At 40.4% G+C, this 23,682-nt stretch overlaps 1 protein-coding gene across 6 annotated transcripts in view; it reads left to right on the forward strand.

The window, feature by feature from the left end:
* The window catches only part of TCF12 (transcription factor 12), a 357,906-nt gene that overhangs the window by 122,291 nt on the left and 211,933 nt on the right, over positions 1-23,682 (forward strand). For all 6 annotated transcript variants that reach the window (XM_004374600.2, XM_004374599.2, XM_023729662.1 and 3 more), the window contains one exon: positions 21,898-22,000. In XM_004374600.2, coding sequence (XP_004374657.1) covers positions 21,898-22,000 — 103 coding nt within the window. The remainder of the gene's footprint in view (positions 1-21,897; positions 22,001-23,682) is intronic.

Below are 23,682 nucleotides of genomic sequence, written 5' to 3' on the forward strand. Positions count from 1 at the left end.
ATTCTTTGCTGGCAGTTTTTTTCCTTCAAGGCTTTATATATGTCATCCCATTGCCTTCTTGCCTGCATGGTTTCTGCTGAGTAGTCCGAGCTTATCCTTATTGATTCTCCTTTGTAGATGAGTTTTCGTTTATCCCTAGCCGCTCTTAATCTTTGGTTTTGGCAAGTTTGATTATAATATGTCATGGTGACTTTGTTTTGGGATCTACCCCTTTTGGGTTTCGATGAGCATCTTGTATAGATATCTTGTCATCTTTTACAATTTCAGGGATGTTTTCTGCGAACAAATCTTCAACAAGTCTCTCTGTATTTTCTGTTATCCCCCCCCGCCCCCGTTCTGCTATTCCAGTCACTCGTAGGTTATTCTTCTTGATAGAGTCCCACATAATTCTTAGGGTTTCTTCATTTTTTAAGTCATTTTATTGGATTTTTCCTCAAATAAGTTGGTGTGAAGTGCTTTATCTTCACTCTCACTAATTCTGACTTCCATTGCCTCAATTCTGCTCCTGTGACTTTCTGTTGAGTTGTCTAATTCTTCAGTTTTATTGTTAATCTTCTGGATTTCTGATTGCTGTCTCTCTATGGATTCTTGCAGCCTGTTAAAGTTGTCATTATGCTCTTCTCTAATCTTTTTAATTTTCTCTATTGCGTGTTCTGCATTGTGCTTAATTTCCTAATTTCTTGAAGAGTTCTATATATTAATCTTTTGTATTCTGCCTCCACTAATTGCAAGAACTTTTCCTCCTCTGGACAATTTCTAGATTCTTTATTTTGGGAGCTTGCTGAAGCCATCATGGATTGCCTCTTTGTGTGATTTGATATTGACTGTTGTCTCTGAGCCATCAGTAAGTATAATGTATTTATTTTATGTTTGCTTACTGTGTCCTAGCTTCTTGTTTTGTTTTGACATGCCCAAATAGGCTGCTTGTGTGAGCTAGTTTGATTATTGGCAACTTTGAAGCTCTAATGTCCTGTCACCAGGTGGTTAAATCTGTTACTAGGTATGTGAGCTCAGGAGTCCGCCCACTCCTGCTGTATGGATTCAGCTCAGGTGCCCAGGTAGATAGCCACATAGTGTGTAGTGTAGGCTCTCACTTACAGTCCTAGACAGGCATGGGTGATTGGTGTAGGCACAGACATCTGGTTGCAGTAGGGGGACACGCTCTGAGCAAGGCAGGGGGCTGACGGTCACCCCCGAGTGTCCAGGAGGATGGCGTGTCTCTGTTCCTTAGAGCACGTAGGTGGGTGGGTTTTGCAGCTGGACTATGAGCACCTAATGACGTTGGATGTAAGGACTAGGGGGCACCTCATATTTGTGAGCCCCTATCGTAGGTGGCTAGGTGGCATGGGCAGTCCACCAGTCATTAGGCCCCTGATGTGGGTAGGTGAAGACCCTGCTTAATGGGCAGAGCAGTGTCAAATGTCAAGAAGCTGAGACTTCACAGCTAAAAGAGTTGAAGTTAGACTACCGGTATATACCCTGTTGTACTGTGGTAATGAGGGCCTACGCTGTTCAGATGGGTCCACACAAGTCTATGCAGGGGGAAAGGCACTCAAAGTCCATGGATCCCTTATGCCTGTGCCTAAGCAAAGGAACTGTACCTACCCTGGGTTCCTGGCTTAGGTGAGCTGGCAGTTAATTTTTTCGCATTTTTTAATTTGTTCCCTCTCCAAGGCTGGGAGAATGGCTCAGGGTGTGGGACGGATTCTGCTTCCATCCAGGGGACTCAGCAATTGCTGAAGCCGGTCTGGGACCCAGTGCAGAACAGGGAGCAGAGAGGTAAATGGGAGAGAGTTTTTTCCCTGAGGTTGGTGTTTTTGATCTGCGTGGTAGGCTATACTCAATTACTTATCTTTTGCCAGATCGGGAGCTGCTTCTCACTGGTTCTGGGTGGCAATGTAGACTCTCTGGCTCTGGTTTTCTTCCAGTGCGGAAAATGCGCCTCCTGAGGACCACCACTTGCCTGCCTCACCGCTTAGCCCCAAGCTGCTCAGGCCTGAAGTGCTCAGGCTCTTGGCTGGGTCATGTCTGGCAGCTCCTCGCTGCTTCTGAACCGTCTCTCCCTCCCCCTGCCACTTAGTCAGTTCCTCAACTTTGCCTTTGATGTTCAGGGCTCCCAGATTGCCATGTATAATCGAATCACTTGTTTTTTCGTATCTTTGTTGTAAAAGGGTCCACTGGAAGCATCTGACTACTGGGCCATCTTGGCCCCGCCTTGCAGAGCGTATTCTTGATGTTTAGTATAGGTAATTATTTTGTGACTAATGAAACAAGTACCAGCTCCTGAACCAAATATTTTCTCTGCTTTGGTGATACTGTTAGACCTCACTGGGTCTACTTTTCTGAGTTCTTGCTATGTAAATATTATTCTTGATTTCCCATCTTCCTCGTTTCCATCACTTTTCCTCAGTATCTTTCTTCCCAGCTTGGAGTCTTATAGTTTTCTCTTAGATATTTGTATTCTTGTTTATGGGTTGTTCACATGGAAATCTGTTTTTCTCTACTCCTTTATTTATGAAGTATTTATCAAGATTCCACAATTTTCTGGTCATTTGAACTTGTTGCGCAAAACAAAAATTATCCATCCATGTTCCCTTGTCAAAAGAAATGCTTTGTCTCTTGAGGAAAATAGAGACTACTGTGCTATAGAACAGTAAGAAATATCATAAAGATAGCCCAGGGAGTATTAGAAGCAGAGAAATAGAAGCAGTTGTTGTTTATGAAACCTCCAGGCCATGTTTTATACCAAATGATAATTTTTTAATGTTAATTTTGGTGAAAATATACACAGCAGAATATATACCCGTTCATCAGTTTCTACATATATAGTTTAATAATATTGTTTGCATTCTTCATGTTATGTTGTCATTTTTGCCGTCTGTACCCATATTGTTTCACCACCATTGACTTAACTCACTGCCCCCTAAACTTCTCATCTGTGCTTTAGAGTTACTGTTGACAGTTTGATCTCATATAGACAGTTCTTGAGAAGAGCACAGTGCTCATGGCAAACGTTTTTTTTACTCATTTAGCTAAACAGTTGTTTAGTTTAAAGATGACTTCTGGAGATAATTTCAGCTGATCGGTCTGTCAGAGTGGTAGATTCAGGTGTTCCTCCAGTCTCAGTAGGTCCAGTAAGTTTTATTTATGTAAGAATTTGAAATTCTGTTCCACATTTTTATCCCTTTTGATCAGGATTCATCTATTGATTCCTTGATCAAAACATTCAGTCATGGAGGCAGTTAGACCGGTAGTCCAGTTCCTTCTCCGATTCCTGAGTCTTCTTCCTCTGCTGCTTCAGGGGAATAGAGACCAATTGTTGTACCTTGGATGGCCACTTGCAAGCCTTTAAGACCCCTAGGCACTACTAACTGAGCTAGGGAGTGGAACAGGAACTCTAAAAACACTATTAGGCCAATTGACTGGAGAGTCCCATGAAGCCATGACCTTGAATCTTTGAACCAAGAGAAGTAATCCCATGAGGTGTTTGGATCTTCTTAAGTAGTACCAGCAACTTTAGCCTCTTTTATTTATTTATTTTTGGGTGTGCTGCTGTTGTAAAATTAAAAATAACACAATATTTGCCATTTCACCCTTTATTGTGCATAACTTAGAGATATCAGTTACGCTTACCAAGTTGTGCAACCGTTTCCCTTAATTGATCCCATTTTTCCCATCACCATAACATAAACCCACTAATTCCCAGAGAAAAATTTCCTCCCTCCTGCCCCAGGTAACCACTAATCGCTATTAGTCTCTATATATTTTCTTAGTCTTGTGTATTCATATAAGTGAGGTCATACGGTATTTGTCCTTTTGTGATTGACTTACTTCCCTCGGCATAATGTCTTCGAGGTCCATCCACATTGTAGCATGTATCAGGACTTCATTCCTCTTTGTGGCTGAGTAGTGTTCCATTGTATGCATTTACCGGATTTTTTTTATCTGTTCATCTACGGATGGGCACTTAGGCTGTTTCCACCTTTTTGCTGTTGTGAATAGAGCTGCAGTGAACATAGGTGTGCATGTGTCTGCTCATGTCCCTACTTTCAGGTCCCTAGGGTATATCCTAGGAGTGGAATTGCTAGTAGTTCTATTTTAAGTATTTTGAGGAATCTCCATTCTGTTTTCCACAACAGTTGTACCATTTTACATTCCCACCAGAAGAGGTTTAAGATTCCAGTCTCCCCACATCCTCACTAACATTTGTTATTTTCTGTTGGTTTGTTTTTGGTCATTTCCATTCCAGTAGGAATGAGGTGGTCTCTCATTTCAAAAGAAGTCATGAACCCTCATTACCACTACCTTGTCAGAATCTGGAAACCCTTGGCTTGAAACTATTGATTTAATGCAGAGGGCTTGTTTTAGGGATGAGGAAAAAAGAGATTCTGACAAGTCAAGAGACAAGCCTGAGATCACATAGCTACTCAGTGGCAGATATCTAATCTCACAATGTTAAAGAACAGATTTTTGGCTACCAATGGTAAAATGGAGCCTTGGTGGCGTAGTGGTTAAGAGCTTAGCTGCTAACCAGAAGGTCAAGAGTTTGAATCCACCAGCTGCTCCTTGAAAACTCTGTGGGGCAGTTCTGCTCTGTCCTGTCAGTAACCAGATATTTGGGGACAGGTAGTAGTAAGGAATACAATTGCACAATAGCAAATAAGATGTCAAAATTCCAGGGATCTCTTGAATAAGCCATTTGAGTTAAGTACTTTTAGTCTTGTGCGGGAAAAGTTTGTTATTTGGGCTCTGTTTCTCCAGTCACATACATTATGTTGCTGCCAGGACTTCCAGTGATAAGGCAAATCTGTGGTCTCTATCAGGTCAGCCTAGCTAAAAACTTACACTTCTGGACTTCCACTTATGAACAGGATGGAGACCAGATTAACCTTCACACTTGAATCAACAAAAACCCTGAATGAAAAAATAAAACAATTTGAGACATTGGACTTCAAATCACTTCAGGAGAAATAAAGTCAATACTGTAAATGCCTCAGTTTATGATCTGGAAAGACTTTCCAGGCCACAGCAGACAGGGAGCCAGTGTGGAGCTTGGCAGTCTCCAAGAGGAGGAGATGGAGATGGGCATCTTGGGAGGCCAAGGCAGCTAGTTCACAAAACAAGAGTTGTGAAGAGGAGAGAGGTAAAGGGGGTTGGGGGGCAGAGAGCTTATGTGTGTGCATGTGCTCCATAGTTCTGCCGAGGATCCCCTCAAGTATTCAGCTGAGTACTGATAAGCAGTGTGTGTGAGGAAACGACCCTAAATCAAAAAAAGTATCATCTGAAATGAACAGAGGAAACAATCCTCATGATTTCCACCAGCAAGAGAGGAAAAGCCTAGTAATTCATGGGGCGTTTTATAGAATACTCAGATGGTCATTGCCTCAGTAGTGGGGACAGTTAGGCCTAGGCTGAAGGCTTCTTTGGTCAGCTTGCTGTTGTTAGTTGCTATCAAGTCAATTCCAGCTTATGGCGACCCCATGTGTACAGAGTAGAACTACTCCATAGGGTTTTCACGGCTATGACCTTTTAGAAGCAGATTGCTAGGTCTGTCCTTCCGAGGCACCTCTGGGTGGGTTCGAACTGCCAACCTTTCTGCTGGTAGTTGAGTGCTTAACCATTGGTCATGCATAACAAAGCTTAAAAGAAACACTTCATCAAATTATTGCTAAGTAAACGAACTGTATCATAGAACAGAGGTCAATAATATTTTTAGGAATACAAAACTGTTTGGCACCTAACTAGGTAATGCTCATAATGTCTGGCCCCTAACAAAAAAAATTACCAGTCAGGTAAAGAAGCAGGAAAATATGACTTATAATGAGAATAAAAAGCAGTGAGACCCAGAAATAACACAGATGATAGAAGTATAGACAAGGACATTAAAACAGTGATTTTAAGTATATTTTATATTCAGAAAAGAAGAGGAATTATTGAGCATGATAGAGTCTTGGAAGATATGAAAAATATAATATCTGAGATAAAAAAGGCACCAGATGGGGATTAGTAGCAGATTGGAGATGTCCGAACAAAAAAAAAAACATTAATGAACTTGGAGATAAAAGACTGAAAAAACAAAGCAGAGAGTTGAGATTAAATAGCCTAATATACATGCAAGTAAACCCCCAAATTTGAGAAGAAAGAGAGGGCAGAAAAAATTATTTAAGACATTAATGGCTGAAATTTTTCTATATGTAATCAGAACATATAGCCCACAGTTACAAGAAGCTCTCAAAGCCAAAGAACAAGGAATTTGAAGAAAACTATTCCAAAATACAGAATAAACAAGTTGATTAAAAACACAAATTCTAAAAGTAACCAGAGAAAGTGACACATTGAGTACAAAAGACTAAAGATAACATTGACAGCAGACTTCTCTTTGGAAACAGTGGAAGCTAGCAGATAGTAGAGCAACAACTTTTAAAGTTCTGAAAAGAAAAAGGGAAAAACCAAAAACAAAAGAACTGTTAAACTATGATTCTACATCCTACTGGAAAAAATAAAGACTATTTCAAACACATGGAAGATGAAAAACTTCATCACTATCACAGCTGCAAAACAAGAAACTTTCAGAGAAGTCCCAGAAGGAAAACAATACCTCATAGAAACATAGATCTACGCAAAGAAATGAAGAGCACTGAAAAGTGTAACGACATGGTTAAACAGGTATGATTTTTCTCTTATTATTGAAATCCCTTTAAAAGATAATTGACTGTTTAAAGCAAAAAATAATAACTGTGTTGTGGGTCTTATAATGTAGAAATAAAAAGCATGACAGCAGTAACAGACTGAGATGGAAGCATACTGTGGTAACATTTTTACACTATACAGAAAATGTTGTTTTACTTGAAGTCAGACCGTGGTAAGTTAAAGATTATACTGTAAACTCTAAAGCAACAACAGATGTAACAAAATAGAGTTATAATTAACAAGCCATCAGTTTAAACTGAAATCATAAAACATTAATTCAAAAAGAAGGCAGAAAAGGAGGAAAAACAGAACAAAGAAGAGATGGGACAAATAGATAATGAGAGATTAAAACGCAACCATATATATAACCACATTAATGTAAACAGTCAAAATACTACAATTAAAAGGTAAAAAATTGTTATATTGGATAAAAAAAAGCAAGATCTAACTATATGCCTCCTACAAGAAAACCACTTGAAATACAAAGACAAAGTAAGTTAAAAGTAAAAGGATGAAAATGCTAGTATTGGTAAATTTAAAAAAAAAAAAAAAGAGGTAGAATGACTCTGTATTGACAAGAGAAGGTATCAGAGCAAAGAATATTACCAGGGATAAAGAGGTTCATTTTAGAATAATAAAAAGGTATATTTTACAAGAGTGTACAGCGATAAACATTTATGCACCTTGTAATAGAGCTTCTAAATATGTAAAACAAAAAATAATAGAATTGAAAGGAAAAATAGACAAATCCACAACAAGAAGTTTCAACCCCCACTCTAAATAATTGATTTTAAAAAAAAGTAGACACAGGAGAAGCGCCTGGCGATCTGCTCCTGTAAAGATTACAGCCTAGAAAACCCTCTGGGGCAGTTCTGCTGTGTCAGGTGGGGTCGCTATGAGTCAAAAATCGACTGGACGGCGCCCGACAACGAAACAACATGCTGAACTTGACTTGCGACAAAGTAGCATCCACTTGAAGACCTATCCAAAATGGATACTTGGACATGGACGTGCAGGATACCCAACCAACCAACCCGTTGCCGTTGAAGTTGATTCCGACTCATAGCTACCCAACAGCAAGCGGCTGGTGGATTCCAACTGCTGACCTTTTGCTTAGCAACGGAGGTCTTGGCCACTGCGCCACCAAGGCTCCAAGCCGCGGAATAGCCCACCAGAAATCAAATAATTTATATTCTCCGAGTACAAAGAGGAATCACGGCGGACTTCGCTTTGACAGATCCGCCCTGTAGTAGATGGAGACCTTGGTCAAGTTGGTTGAATTCCCCCAATATCTGTGAGATAAAGACGGGGTCCCCACCTCAGAGAGCTGGGGGGATAGGTCGGATAAGGGGTCTGGAGGACGCCCTGCTTAGGGCCTGACCCGTAAGCTCGGCTCCGGTCCTACCGCCGGTCTGTTTCCAGCAGATGAGTCTGAGAGCATCGCAGCTTGCCAGGCGTTGCCATACCCATGGAATCCCTCCCCAGCGCGCCCTGCTCCTGCGCTGGGAAGCCCACCTGCCGTAGTCGTTGGGCTGTTTAACTGGGCGCTTGAACATTCTTGTCCTCCTGCGTCATGGAGCCTCCCAAACTAGTATCTCGTTTAACAACCTGTTTGACAAAGCTGACGGCCCGTTGGTTTGTTGGATTCTTCTTTGCGTCACAGCTGGTTCAGTCGCCACGCTGTTTCGTGACGAGGCTAAGAGGGCCGCGGGGTGTACCTTCGATTCCCGAATTTTCACGATGAGTCCAACTTAACTTAAACCATGACTCTAAATCTGTATTTCTTTGTTGTTGTTGTTAAGTGCTGTTGAGTCGGTTCTGACTCATAGCGACCCTATGTACAGCAGACCGGAACGCTACTCAGTCCAGCGCCATCCTCACAGCATTTGTTATGATTGAGCCCACTGTTGCAGCCACTGTGTCAATCCATCTCATTGAGGGTCTTCCTCTTTTTCGCTGACCCTCTACTTTACCAAGCATGATGTCATTCTCCAGGGACTGATCCCTCCTGATAACATCTCCAAAGTATGTGAGATGTAGTCTTGTCATCCTCGCTTCCAAGGAGCACTCTGGCTGTACTTCTTCCAAGACAGACTTGTTGGTTCTTCTGGCAGTCCATGGTGTATTCAATATTCTTCGCCAACACCATAAATCAAAGGCATGAATTCTTCTTTGGTCTTCCTTACTCATTGTCCAGCTTTTACAGTGCTTATGAGGCAATTGAAAATACCGTGGCTTGAGTCAGGTGCACCTGACATGTTTGCTTTTCAACACTTTAAAGAGGTCTTTGCAGCAGATTCGCCCAGTGCAATACGCCATTTGATTTCTTGACAGCTGCTTCCATGGGCATTGATTGTGGATCCAAGTGTAATGAAATCCTTGACTTCAATCTTTTCTCCATTTATCATGAGCATAGTGATTAAGAGCTTGGCTGTTAACCAAAAGGTTGGCAGTCTGAATCCACCAGGCACTCCTTGGAAACCATACAGGGCAGTTCTACTCTGTCCTATAGGGGTGCTAGGAGTCAGGATCGACTTGACAGCAATGGGTTTTTCCCTACTTCTTAGGTGGGGAGAAATGTGATGTTTATCTGAAACAGGCTTTTTTTTTTTTTTAACTCTTGCTATTTCCTTAATCAATGGGATGGCTGTATTTGGATAGAATGTACAATGGTCTGTGTAGAATGCAGAATCTTAAATGTATGAACTCTTGAAAATACTGTAGCAAAAAATAAGCGGCAAAATGAGTATGTGCTCAGTGGCACAGGAGCTGTAATTCACATAGCTAGTGTCCAACACCAGTTACGTGATCAGCTGCTAACTGAAAGGTCGGCGGTTCAAACCCACCCAGCGGCTCTGCAGAAGAAAGGCCTGGTGGTCTGCTTCGGTAAAGATCACAGCCTAGAAAACCCTCTGGGAGCAGTTTTACTCTGTCACATAGGGTGGCTATGAGTTGAAATTGATTCAACAGCACCTAACAACAACAGTCTCTTTGTAAGGAGCCCTGGTGGTGCAACAGTTAAGTGCTTGGCTGCTAACCTAAAGGTCAGTGGTTTGAACCCACCAGTGGCTCCGCAGGAGAAAGCCCTGGCGATCTGCTCCATAAAGACCACAGCCTAGAAAACCCTATGGGGCAGTTCTACTCTGTCACACGTGGTCGTCAAGAGTTGGAGTCAACTCGACAGCACAAAACAACAGTGTCCAGCACTCACCATCTGGGCAGAATCTTTGTCAATTTTAGTGTCAAAGATGTATGTATATGTGTGAGTCTGTTACTACTACTAATCTGTATTTTTGAAAGTCTTTTTCTAATGCTTAGTAAGAAGTTTTTAAAGCAAATGTGTTTATTTTTGTTGACTCTCTTGAAAACTAAAGTAAGGTGTGTGTGTTGAACACTTGCGTATTTTATATATCATATCTTGAGCCCTGGTGGCGCAGTGGTTGAGAGCTCGGCTGCTAACCAAAAGGTCAGCCATTCGGATCCACCACCCACTCCTTGGAAACCCTATGGGGCAGTTCTACTCTGTCCTAGTGGGTCGCTATGTGTCGGAATCGACTTGACGGCCGTGAGTTTTTATCACTTAATAAGACAGAAACCCTGCCATTGAAAGGGAAAATTATTTAACTTATCTTGCCGTCCAACTCCAAACAGTACAGGTTTAATTTACATGAGGTGAACATTTTCTTCATTTAACATAGCTTGATTATTCACTGTGATACAAAATATTGAGGTTTTGGTGGGTGGAAATATTAAAACAATTGTGTGCGTGTGTGTGCACAAAATGGTTAATCCTGTACAAATTGGGAGGTGGGGCAGTTATTTTTGTTGTTACGACTAACTACAAGATTTTTTTTAAACATATTTTTTTAATTGTACTTTAGATGAAGGTTTACAGAACAAACTAGCTTCTCATTAAGCAGTACACATTAAAAAAATTAAAAAAAAGTAGACAGAAATTTAGTAAGGATGTAGAAGATTTTAACAAGACTGTCTGTCAGCTTGACCTGACTGACATTTAACAATCCATCCAGCTACAGAATACATATTCTTTCCCTGTGCACAGGGAACATTTACCAAGATAAACCATATTCTGGGCCAGAAAACAGTTCATAATAAATTTTAAAGTATTAAAAGTCATACAAATTATAATCCTGTATGTAGAAAATCCCGAAGAATTCACTAAAAAGCTTCTAGAGCTAATAGAGGAATTCAGCAAAGTTGCAAGATACAAGGGACTGTCAAGGCTCATGATCAACATCACCATGGCTGCAACAAAACTCAAAAGTGTTGTCCTATGAATCCTGTTAAGATATGCAGTATGGTTTTAATGAGGAGCTCTAAACTGACTCTCATGGCCATGGGTCAGGATCTAAAAATCAGCAGCAGTCAGCACTGTTGCGTGGCTGTGATAGCCAACACATCACTGGGCATCAAAACAGGAGAACTAACACATTATCCTACTTATGTCAGATTTGGATGTTTCAACACCTGGAGTACTGCATGTAGTTTTAGAGAACCTTACGATGAACTAAGGAGCCTAGTGAAGATTAACTCATTTAACAAACGCATCTGGGACATTTATTATGGAAAAGGACCATTATTGGACCCAGGCCAAACTATTTTGGTCAATAATGTAGTTAACGCTGAGGGTTAAGTGAACTGATATGGAAATAGTCATGATTTCTTAGCTTTTTACCATCTGGAAAGTCCATCACACATTACATAGGACTTATAAGTGAACTTTGGAAGCTTTACTTTATAAGTCCAGGATTGTCTGTATATAGAGCTTTCTGATTCACTATGAGATGTGACACTTTTTTCTTAATATATATTTATATTCTGATAGCAGTTTGGCAATTTCTAGCAAATTTGAAGACGTATATACCCAGTCGTTGTTAGTTGCTACTGAGTCGACCCAACAATTCCGCTCCTGGGTATTAACCCCTAGAGAAAATGTCACATAAAATTCTTACATGTGTGTAAGAAACATATTACAAGAATGTTTACAGTAACATTGTTTGTAATAAGGAAAAATCGGAAGCAACCTAAATGTCATCAAGTGGAGACTGAATAGATAAGGTATGTGTTCGTAAATAAAATATTATGTAGTAATGATATGTATTTACCAGTGCTACACATTATCAACATGCATAAATTTTACAAGTTGTTAAGTGAATGAAGAGAAAAGTATGATACTGTTTAGATAAAAAATGTAGCATGCAGAGTGATTCTGTCTATTGGTTAGGCAATATATATGTGTAATAAAAGTATAAAGTAATACATAAAAATGATAAAAACCAAATTCAGAATAGTGTTTACTTCTGAGGGGAAGCTGAAAGGATTCTATAGATTTTTTTTTTTTTAATTTTATTGTAGATTTATATTTAGGTGAAAGTGTACAGCTCAGATTATCTGTAGGGGTTTAAACTATTGATAATGTTTTATTTGTTAAGGTGAGTTGTGGGTACATGGCTATTTATTACCTACATTTTATATGTCTGAACTAGGTGAAAACATTAGACAACTGGAAGAAAATGTGTCAAAATGTTAATGCCTGCATTTAAGTGGAGGTATAATGGAAAGTTTTTTTCCTGTTGATGCTGTTCCTCTACATTCTGATTTTTCTGCAATGAGAGTATGTTATTTTAATCATGTTAAAGGAAGAAAACCCAAGAATGGTTTTTTAGAAAGGTAACGAACGACTGTCATAGAAATTTTGGAAAATATAGATAAGTGAATGAAAAATTCAGAACATTTTTAATAATCAGTTTTCTCATCTTTTTTTCCTAAAAATTTTACAGAGGTTAAATAGTCTAATATATATATTTTTGCTTTTATGTTTCCCCCCAATGTTATAAAATAAGCATTTAAAATATTAGACTTATATTTTTAAAATTATTTTTAAGTGTGTTATTTTACTGAATGTGAGAACGATTTAGCTCATTGGCTGGTGCCCTCCCCCCCGCACTGAGTTACTGCTTTTAATAAAGTGTTATTCCTATAGTTATTTATTTTAATTGATTTCACAAATATCAGCAAATATTTCAGAATATTGAGCAGTTATTATACGCTGTCATAATACTATTGATTTACAGCAGTAGGAGATAAAAGCTTTAAAATATGTAAAATCTGAGATCTGTTGGAACAAAGTATCATTTTAATCCAGTAACTTTCTTTTACTTAATTTTGCCTGGTTGCATATAGTATGTGATAGGCAGGTTTATGAAAGTGACAGTGGAATCATGGCTTCAAAATGTGAATCTTTAGGAGTTAATGTGGTCCTACGAGTGGTAGGAGGAGAAGAAATAATAGTGGCTAATATTATTCTACCATGTGCCAGACCCCATGACTTACAAGATAATATAGACTAGTTCTTCTCAAACTTTAATGTGCGTATAAATCTCCTGAAGATCTTTTTCTGATTGATTAGGTTTCTGATTTATTGGGTTTAGGGTGCAGCTGAACTTCTACATGTCCAATAAGCTCCCAGAATTGGCCAGTGCTGCCAGGCAGAGGACCACGTTTGGTACTTTTAATCTGTACCAAGATAGACTAGGGCTTCACAAACTGTGAGCAACCAGATTCTTACTCATTCATTTATTTAAATTTTCAATATGTCATAAGGGGGTGCTTTTTTAAATAAAGAATGAGTTTATAGAAAGCAAAGTGGGGGAAATTACATGTTAACATGACATTTCACTAAACCTTTTACAGGTGTAAAATCAGTTTGTTAGTTTAGGGATAAACTAACAGGCTTTCCTCAAACTTTTCATGTACCGGCAGTTCTTGGGTTACAGACAAGATCCATTCCTAACTCTGCCTTTAAGTTGAATTTGTAAGTCGGTCATAGCTGCATACAATACTTACCCTGCTGTACTTGAGTGCAGAAGGAGACTCGGAGCCTTTCAGTGGTTTAAAAGCTGCGTGTGCAGCACGTGAAAGATGAAGAATTTGTTACAAAGAGAGGTTGGTTCAGTTGTTTCAGTGTGAGCCCACGTTTACAGAATGTTAAAGGGCAAGTAGAGTTGTCCATACGTTGGATGTTCATAACCCCGAGACTTACTGTAGGTTTTCCTGTATTTCGTAGTACAATTTAAAGGCAGCTAATCTTACGAGATAAATGCTCCAATTTTTTAATTATTCTATACGATGACATAAAATTACTTTGTCAAATACTTTAAACCACTCCTGAGTGTTTCCTCTCAAGTTTCCACGCTTGTCTCTTGTTGACTGGTAACAGATCATCGTTGGACAAGTCTCAGTCCACAGATTGTGCTTTGAGCAGCACTGACAGTATCAGAAAGTTACTAGAAAGGAAAAACTTGCTAAAGGAGAAGAAAGAATCCGTGAGTGATTTTAGGTGGTGGCGTTTAAAACGTGTTCAGAACTGTTCTGTAGCCACTGCTATGAATTCTAATTAGACAGAAGACAAAGAGCATTATTAGAAGATTTTTTAATTTTTTCAGTTGTTATGTTATGACTTACTTTTTTTCATTTAGAAAATGTATGAAAATTTTAAAATGATATATGAACACAAATGCGAATTTTTAATAAACCTTTTACAGGTGCAAAGTCAGTATGTTACTTAAGGAGCAAACAAGTTTCCTCAAAATTTTCATATATGCTGTACTGTATTTCATGGTATAATTTTTAAGGCAGTTAATTTTTCTATTTGAGTTTACTTTGAGCTGTTTTTATTTTCTGTATGGAGCATCACTTTCTGAATTGGAAAGAATTTCTTCTCTGTATGTAGATTTGCTGGCAAAAAATAAACATTAGAAACCATCAACAGAATATTATGATTGTGGACCTGAATGACAATTAAAATCCAACTCTCTGTCAAGAAAATTCGTTGTCTGTGAGCACATGACCTGTTAAAGGATAACAGAACCTTAAAATATTGAATATTGGTGCTTTCAGAAGTAGACCTGACTCGTTAACAGGGGGCATTGTTCGTTTGTTTGTTCATTCATTAAACTAACAAATATTCATTAGTCACCTACTGTGTGCCTGAAAGGAGCCTGGTGGCACACTGGTTAAGTGCTTGCCTGCTAACCCAAAGGTCAGTGGTTTCCGTAAAGATTTACAGCCCTGGAAACCCTACGGGGGCAGTTCTGCCCTGTCCTATAGGGTCGCTTTGAGTTGGAATCGACTCCATGGCAACGGGTTTGGTTGTTCGTCTTTTATGTGCCTGGTAATGTGCTTGTCACTAGTGATAGAGCAGTAAGCAGTAAAGACAGAGTCCCTGCCGTCAGGTAGCTGACTGTTACCATCAAGTCAGCCCACCTGTCTTTTTTGTAGTGTGTTAAACTGAGATAGTCACATTCAAGGATTTGTCTTAAAATGTATAACCTTATTAGGCATTTATTTTGATAATTTAGCATAAGAGTAAATACAGAAAAGAAATCAGAATGCTTTCTTTCTTTTAAACTTCATTTGGTGTTTGTTTTACTTCCTTTTATTCCCTGTTTCCATTGAGGCTTAGCCGTTCATTCATACCGACGTGTTCAGAGCTTCCTGGTGTCTCACGGCTTCTGGCTGATTCTGCCGACTGGCCAGGCGGTGCTGTAGGCTATAGGTGCCAGCACTTGGTGTGAAATCTTGCGGCTCTTTAAATACCGAAAGTCTGTTTTTACTTGTTCAGTCCAGTTACATAAGCTAGTACCTTATCGGCCTCTTTTTTGCTAGTTACTAGGTGTTCTGTGAAGAAACTGCTTGAACATTTATAATATCTAAGACCTTGCAGCAATTTAAAGATTCAGAAGTTGAAACCTCCCATCCGTCATTTATTGAGTAGCTGCTATGTATGTGCCAGGCATTGTTTTGGGCATGTGACTGTGGACACCACACCATAACCCCCCCCCCAAAAAAATATATATAGTTCTGGCCCCTGCCCTCACAGAATTTGGGACATACAGTATCTAACTGGGATAATAATAATAATGGCTAGCATTGATTTTATATTTACTTTGTGCTGGGCACTTTTACAAGTTCTACATATATTAACTCATTTATTGTTTACAACAACCTGTGAGATGCAGGTAGGATTATTGTCATCCCTGTTTTATAGATAAGGAAACCAAGGCAAGAGAGATTAATTTGCTTCAAGTCACGCAGCTAGTATGTGGCAATGCTGGAATTCAGAGCTGCCCGTCTGGCTCCAGAAATTTTACACGTATCCACTACACTGTTCTGTGCAATCATAACAGATAATTATGGCATAATTTAAACGGATGAGTAACCAGGCGGTTTCAGTAAGTGTGATCAGTGCTGTGATGGAAAAGCCCCATGCAGTGGGAGTGCAGAATGAGCTCGCCCGGTTTGGGCTTGTTAGGATCAGGAAAGCTTTCCGGAGGGTATAGATCTTTATGGAAGGAGCCTTTTTCTCCCTCTTTTAACCACTGAAAAGAATTGGCGAGAATATTTTAAAATACAGTTAGACAGTGGGTTTCATACAGAGAAATAACATAGGTTAGGAAAACTGTGGGTTTATCGTGAGCTTGGGTAGATCCTCTGTAGATTACACCTTATTTATTTTGTGAAATAAATTTAAAAATCAGGTATTTAAAAAATCAACCAAAGGTAAAAGTCTTGTATTTTTGAGGTGACAGACCAGTTGTTAGCTGCTATCAAGTCGATTCCGACTCGTAGCGACCCCATGTCAACAGGAGGAAACCCTGCCTGGTCGTGTGCCAGCCTCACAGTCGCTGTTATGCTTGATCCCATTGTTGCGGCCACTGTGTCAGTCCATCTCGTTGAGGGGCTTCCTTTTTTTTGCTGACCCTCTATGACAAACCAGAGGAGAGTACTTTTATGTAAATAATACAAAGTGCCTTTTTTTTTTTTTTTGATGGATTATTTGCAGTTTAGATAGTCTAAGAATGCAGGCAGCTTTGATTGATCACTTAGGATCTGTTGTCCTCTTGTGGCAGAGATTGATATTTCTAAATTCCTGCACCATGAAATGAGCATAGAGAAAAGTTTAAAATTATTTTATAGAACACCTTTCATAATATAGCTTTTATGAACTGTTGTCATCCATTGATGGAACTGTTTTTAAGATTCGCAAACAAAAACTAATTGTAATTTTGACAGATTTTAAGTATAGAATGTAACAGTTTCTTGTATTCTCTTTATGTATCAACTGATTTTTTTCAGTTGCAGATCTTTTGCATGCTTTCCGTTTTTATCAGAAGATGGGGACAATAATGTTTTAGAGTGTATTTGGAAATTTTGTTTGGCAGTGGCATGCTAAGGCTACTGTAATAAGTGATTCTGGTGTTATTGTTCTTCCCTTCAGAATGCAGTATTGATCATCTCTCATGTATGAGGGTCTGTTTTTTTAATGACTACTTTCATGGTAAAACTTTTACAGAACTCAAGATCTTCATTAGGAGCCCCAGGGGGTCAGGTTTGACCCTTTTTATTAGCATAGTAACTCTCTATCAATTTAAAATATCAATTTAAATTAAATACAATTAAAAAAAACTATGTTTAATAATTTTACAGATTTGCTTTCCCTATATTCCAAAATTGAAATCACATTTGTTTGTCAATTCCATTGACTGGGAATCTACTTGAGCTCCGTTGTAACCATTGCTTGCTTGGACTCTGTTCCTTTCTTGTCCATCCTACCTCTCTGCAGGCCAGTCACTTTCCACTTGTTTTCTCCAGCTCTTTGATGTTCTGGCTTTACTGCATTGTTCTCTTTCCTTCCCTGCTATCTGTCAGGCCATGCCTGCACTGTACTAGGGCTTTCTTTCCTTTTCCGTTGTCTGCTTCTGGGCAGCTATAGTCATTGCCTGTATATAGACCAAGAGGCAGTTGTTCGAACAGAACAAGGGAATACTGCATGGTTTAAAGTCAGGAAAGGTGTATGTCAGGGTTGTATCCTTTTACCATACTTTTTCAATCTGTATGCTGGGCAAATAATCCAAGAATCTGGACTGTATGAAGAACACGGCATCAGGATTGGTGGAAGATACATTAACAACCTGTGATATACAGATGGTTCAACGTTGTTTGCTGAAGGTGAAGAGGACTTGAAGCACTTAACTGGTGAAGATCAAAGACTATAGCCTTCAGTATAGATTACACCTTAAGATAAAGAAAACTAAAATCCTCACAGCTGGACCAATAAGCAACATCATGATAAATGGAGAAAAGATTGAAGTTGTCAAGGGTTTCATTTTACTTGGATCCACACCCAACACCCATGGAAGCAGCAGTCAAGAAATCAAATGACTTATTGCACTGAGCAAATCTGCTGCAAAAGGCTTCGTTAAAGTGTTGAAAAGCAAAATGTCACTTTGACAACTAAGGTGCACCTGACCCAAGCAATGATATTTTCAGTTGCCTCATACGCATGTAAAAGCTGGACTACGAATAAGGAAGACCAAAGAAGAATACACCATGGACGGCTAGAAGAACGAACAGAACTGTCTTGGAAGAAGTACAGACAGAGTGCTCCTTGGAAGTGAGGATGGTGAGACTTTGTCTCACATACTTTGGACTTGTTATCAGCAGGGACCAGTGTCTGGTATCATGCTTGGTAAGGTGGAGGGTCAGCGAAAAAAAGAAAGATCTCAAACAGCAACGATCGTGAGGATGGCTCAGGACCGGCAGTATTTTGTTCTGTTGTACACGGGGTTGCTGTGAGTCGGAACTGGCCTGACCACGTAATAACAACAACAGCATACTTTTTGCATAGTCTCATGTAGTAGTTACGGAGTCTTCTGTTTAAACTCCTAGTCAGCCAGCCCATTTCTTTCATCGAGCCTCCGTCAGCTCCCTTCTGCTTAAAAAATACATGAATGAATGCACACATACATAGAAACGTTTTGCTATTCTAATTGCTTGAGAGTTTTGTGTTAAGGGTGGGATTTCTCCCTAATTTATACTTATCCAGAAAATTCTGGTGTTTTAATGTGGTTCTGGTGGGAATTGCTTGTGCTGTTACCTTCAAGACTTGAGTTTTTTGTCTCTCTATATGGAAGAAATGTTCATTTCCAAATCTTCTCGGTCCTTATTACATAAAGTGTTCTGGTCCGGCAGCACCAGCATCACCCGTTCGTTAGAAATGCAGAATCTCAGGCTTCACCCCAGACTTCAGGAATCTAGACCTGCGTTTTAGCACAATCTCTAGTCGACTGATAACGAACATTGAAGTTTACGCAGCTCTGCTCTAGGTATCATCCAGCTAGTTGGCACATTAATAGCTCCTAGGTGCTTGTGTACTTCCCTGGAATTGTCCTTGAACATGTCACCTATGGGGATCTTACATACATTTTTGTAAGTTACTTGATCGTTATTCATCTTTAAAAAAAAAAGCAAAAAACCAAAACCATTGCCATCGAGTCGATTCTGACTCATAGCGCCATATAGGACAGAGTAGAACTACCCCATAGAGTTTCCAAGGAGCACCTGGTGGATTTGAACTGCCAGCCTTTTGGTGAGCAGCCAAACTCTTAACCACTACACCACCAGGGTTTCCTTATTCGTCTTGGTTCATCAAGAGTTACGTTCTGGGTGGATATCACTACCACGTTGTGAAAGCAACAACACGGACAACCTCAAACAGTAGCTCGTCCCAGCCTTTTAGGTGAGGTGTTGGTGTGTATTAGATCTGTAACTATGACAGACATTTACGTCTGGTTTCTTTGTTCCTTCTCCCAGCATCAGTTTGCATCTGTGATTGAAAACTGTATCTTTCTTGCTTCTTGGGGGGCTTTTAAAGAGCATTGTACGCGCTAAGATGAATCCTTGAGGGGAAAATATTCAAATTTCTGTTTGAGTTTTATCTTAAATGGGGGAAATTATACTTTACTGATTTTTGATATGTGGATTTTTGGTATATTTATGTTATTTATGAATAAATAGATATTAAGGGTCCATATTCAGATCTTTCTTGTGCATGATAAAAGAGTTTGTGGACTCTTCCTCCATGTTGCAATGTGACAATCCCAGATTTTATGAGTGGACTGGGAAATAAACTTGTACCACATTCTGTACTATGCCCGCAATGTGTGGGTGCACAAAATGTTGGATAAGGGATAATATTTTCTATTATTTTTATATGATTGATAGTAAAATAATTGTGTTCTCTGAGCACCCATTACTGGGAGCTTAGCGGTGCGGGTCCCTAAGGCAGTCTGAAGACAGGGAAAAGCTAGACTAGCATTCTGGACTGTGCTGTGTGTAGCCTGTCTGGTTCATCAGTGGTGCACAATCTCCATGAGACCCTAAAACTTAGATTTATTTGTATTCTGGTGCTTTAAGTAGTATAAAAAAATTCAGTGTTTTAGTTTTGAAGTTAAAAAGTTCCTTTTGTTATAGCACAAGAATGAAGAGACCTGGGAACATAACAAAATTAATCTCTCAGTATTCTTCAGCGTTCGGTTGACATGTGAACGAAGTTGGCTGGCCTGTGTGCACATCGGGGCATTTCTCTGGAGTGATACATTGTTTCATTTCTCTGGAGTGATACATTGTTTCATGATAGATGCGCTTTCAGCAAGCGGTTTACAGATTTCAGTGCCTTGTTTTGACTACCTAAGCATGGCGGTAGGAGGGGTGGCAGAGAAATGTTCACGTGTGTGAGAGAGTGGTGTGTCCGTTAGCACTTGAAGAGTCTGTTTTAAGCAACAGAAGTAAACTCGGTGGAGCGATGTTAGCCGGGAGCCACCCTGTTCTTTGTACAGCTGCTGCCACATGTGGCTATGACAGCCGGGACTGAGCTTGTGGTTACCAGAGGACACCCTTGTGGTCATAACCAAGTTGTAAATGTCACACAGATTCTTTTTGAACGTCTATCACATGTGTATCAGTGATTCTAAAGGAGATAAAGATGAAACAAAGATTCATTCGGGAGTCAGCACTCCCAGAAGGTTAGTTTTAAAATGGGACAGCTGAAGGAGTTGTGACGTGCATCCGTAAGCAGTTGTAATGATTTGACAGTTATGTAGCCCTCAGTGCTTAGCCCTTTGGTTGAACTGACAGCACCCTGCAAAGCTAGCGAGGCCTGTTTCAGCCCCATTAATGTCTTCCTGGATGTTAGCCTGCAGTCTGGGTCGTGACAGATGCTTAGTGATTGTTGATGGTTTTGTAGTCCCAGGGGATTCTGGGTGGTTTCTGTGAACCCAAGCGGTTTCCTCCCTTGTTTGGGCCCCTTGCTGTAAATTGTTCTGGTCTTTTCTAAGACGGTTTTAAATCAACAGAGGGGTGGGTATCACCTGCAGTTTTAATTAGCTAGAGTCTAAAGCTTTGTTTAGAAAGTGTGATGTTGGAGGTGGTGCTGTACTTAGATAGGTTTAAAAGTCTGAGAAGCAGAATAGTTCTTAATCCACAGGTCTTTGGTTATCTGGGTAACACTTACTTTATTTGCAAACTTCGTTTTATTTGTAAAAGCAAAGGAGTAAAAAAAAAAAACCTTTGCTTAAACACACACACACATTTTAAGCTATAAAGAGAGAAATTTAATAACAGCTATTGTGAAATGATAGAGTCAGCTTTGTTTCCAGGGTGTTTGCAGTTTCATTTTTCAGACCCTCAAGATTTAAGTCAGCTATTTTGAAAAAGTGCTTTCTGTTTTACACAGCTCAGTTTCTGTAGGAGTCTGTCTTGTCATGGTGGCATGAAAAGGCATACAGACAGAGTGTTTTGTTAAATATTTGTTTGGTGCCATTTAGTATACCGATTGTGGATGATTTTTAGAATTTTAAGCGTAATCCTTTACTTGTGGAAGCTGCATGGGGGCAGAAGAAGAACAGGAAGATGGCGCTAAGCATTTTCCTAGTTTATTACAACTCTAAATATATTTTCTTAGTTCATCCTTTTTTATTTTTAAAGTGTAGAACTGTCGTTTGGATGTAGAGAGGTCTTGGAGTTAACGCTGGTAATAGTTCCTAGAATTTTTGTAGTCCCCCTTGTCTCAGGGGCACTGATGCTTTGAAGCCATTGGTGCCCAGGATTAGTGTTCTTTTCAGAAACCTGCTTTTCTTTAAGATCAGTAAAGAAGAGTCTTTTGACTTTAAAACCTTAAAAGGAATAAAAGGGTCACTTTTGCCTTTTTGTTTTTCGAATAATGAACATGGAACTTGGTTAGGAATGGCCATTTGTAAGTCTGTATGTTAATTAGATGAGTGTCATTAAGCTCAATTAGCAGGACTGCCGAATAATCTCTCTAATACTCTGGTCTTTTTCCCCTAGGGTTTTACAGACAGCCCTCATTACAGTGATCACTTGAATGACAGTCGATTAGGAGCCCATGAAGGCTTGTCCCCAACACCTTTCATGAACTCCAATCTGATGGGTAAGTAGGTAATTCTCTGCAAGTAGTCTTCTCAAAGCCTCGTGGATCAGAGATGTTTTTCACCCCCTTGTCCAGGAAGGACACATCAAGAATCTGGAAGAAAGTTCCCGAGTTTCTAGTGACATCTGAGACTTTCTTTGTTCAACTCACCTCGAAGGCCCAACATCCAGAAATGTGCGTTCTCGTCTTTGCTATCAGAAAAGAAACAGGGGTTTTAACTGCTAGTTTTGGTAACAGTCTCCTTGGAAATAGTATGGGGCAGTTCTACTCTGTCCTGTAGGGTCGCGATGAATTGGAATTGACTCGGTGGCAGCGAGTTTGGATATTTTGGTTTTTTGGTTTTTGGGACCCCGAGCGTTACATGTTTTCAGCTTTCTGGGGAAAGGAAGCGTTGTTTCAGGGACAGTAGTGATCGACCGTTTGACCAGATAGATGTATGTGTGTGGCACTTAAAAATAGAGCAGTGCTTTTGGGCGTATTTTACTCACACTGGACAATATTTCTTTTAGCACTATTTTATTAATACTTAAATAGTACATTTAAATGTTGTCGTGTTTGTTTGAAGCCTTTGGATTTGTATTAGGGATTTTAAAAGTTCTCTTCTGCCAAAGTGAAGTTGTGTTTTGAAGCCTGTGACCTATCACCAACACCTAATTTTTATATTTTGGTACAACCTCTAAGGTTATCCATTCTCTGTATCTCCCCTGCAGCCTGCAAAACACACACACACACACACACACACACACACACACACACACACGAGAGGGCACACAAGGGCACACGTGTACACACGAGGACACGCACACACACGGCACACGTGTACACGCACACGAGGGCACATGTGTACATGCACGCACACGAGGGCACACGTGTACACACGAGGACACGCACGCACACAGGGCGCAGTGTACACATGACACGCACGCACACAGAGGGCACATGTACACGTGTACATGCACGCACACAGAGGGCGCACTGTACACACGACATGCACACACACAGAGGGCACGTGTACACACGAGGACACACACACATGGCACACGTGTACATGCACACGAGGGCACACGTGTACACACGAGGACACGCACGCACACAGAGCGCAGTGTACACACGACACGCACGCACACAGAGGGCACATGTACACACGTGTACATGCACGCACACAGGGCGCAGTGTACACACGACACGCACACACACAGAGGGCACGTGTACACACGAGGACACACACACAGGGCGCAGTGTACACACGAGGACACGCACACACACAGAGGGCACACGTACACACGTGTACATGCACGCACACAGAGGGTGCAGTGTACACATGACACGCACATGGAGGGTACACGTGTACACACGAGGACACGCACACACACGGCACACGTACACACGAGGACATGCACGCACACAGAGGGCGCAGTGTACACGCGAGGACACGCACACACACAGAGGGCACACGTACACACGACACGCACACACACGGTGCAGTGTACACACGACACGCACGCACACAGGGCACACGTACACACGAGGACACGCACGCACACAGAGGGCGCAGTGTACACATGAGGACACGCACGCACACAGAGGGCGCAGTGTACACATGAGGACACGCACGCACACAGGGCACACGTGTACACACGACACGCGCACACACAGAGGGCGCAGTGTACACATGAGGACAC

Source organism: Trichechus manatus, unplaced genomic scaffold, assembly GCF_000243295.1.
Source record: "Trichechus manatus latirostris isolate Lorelei unplaced genomic scaffold, TriManLat1.0 scaffold00030, whole genome shotgun sequence".
Taxonomy (NCBI): domain Eukaryota; kingdom Metazoa; phylum Chordata; class Mammalia; order Sirenia; family Trichechidae; genus Trichechus; species Trichechus manatus.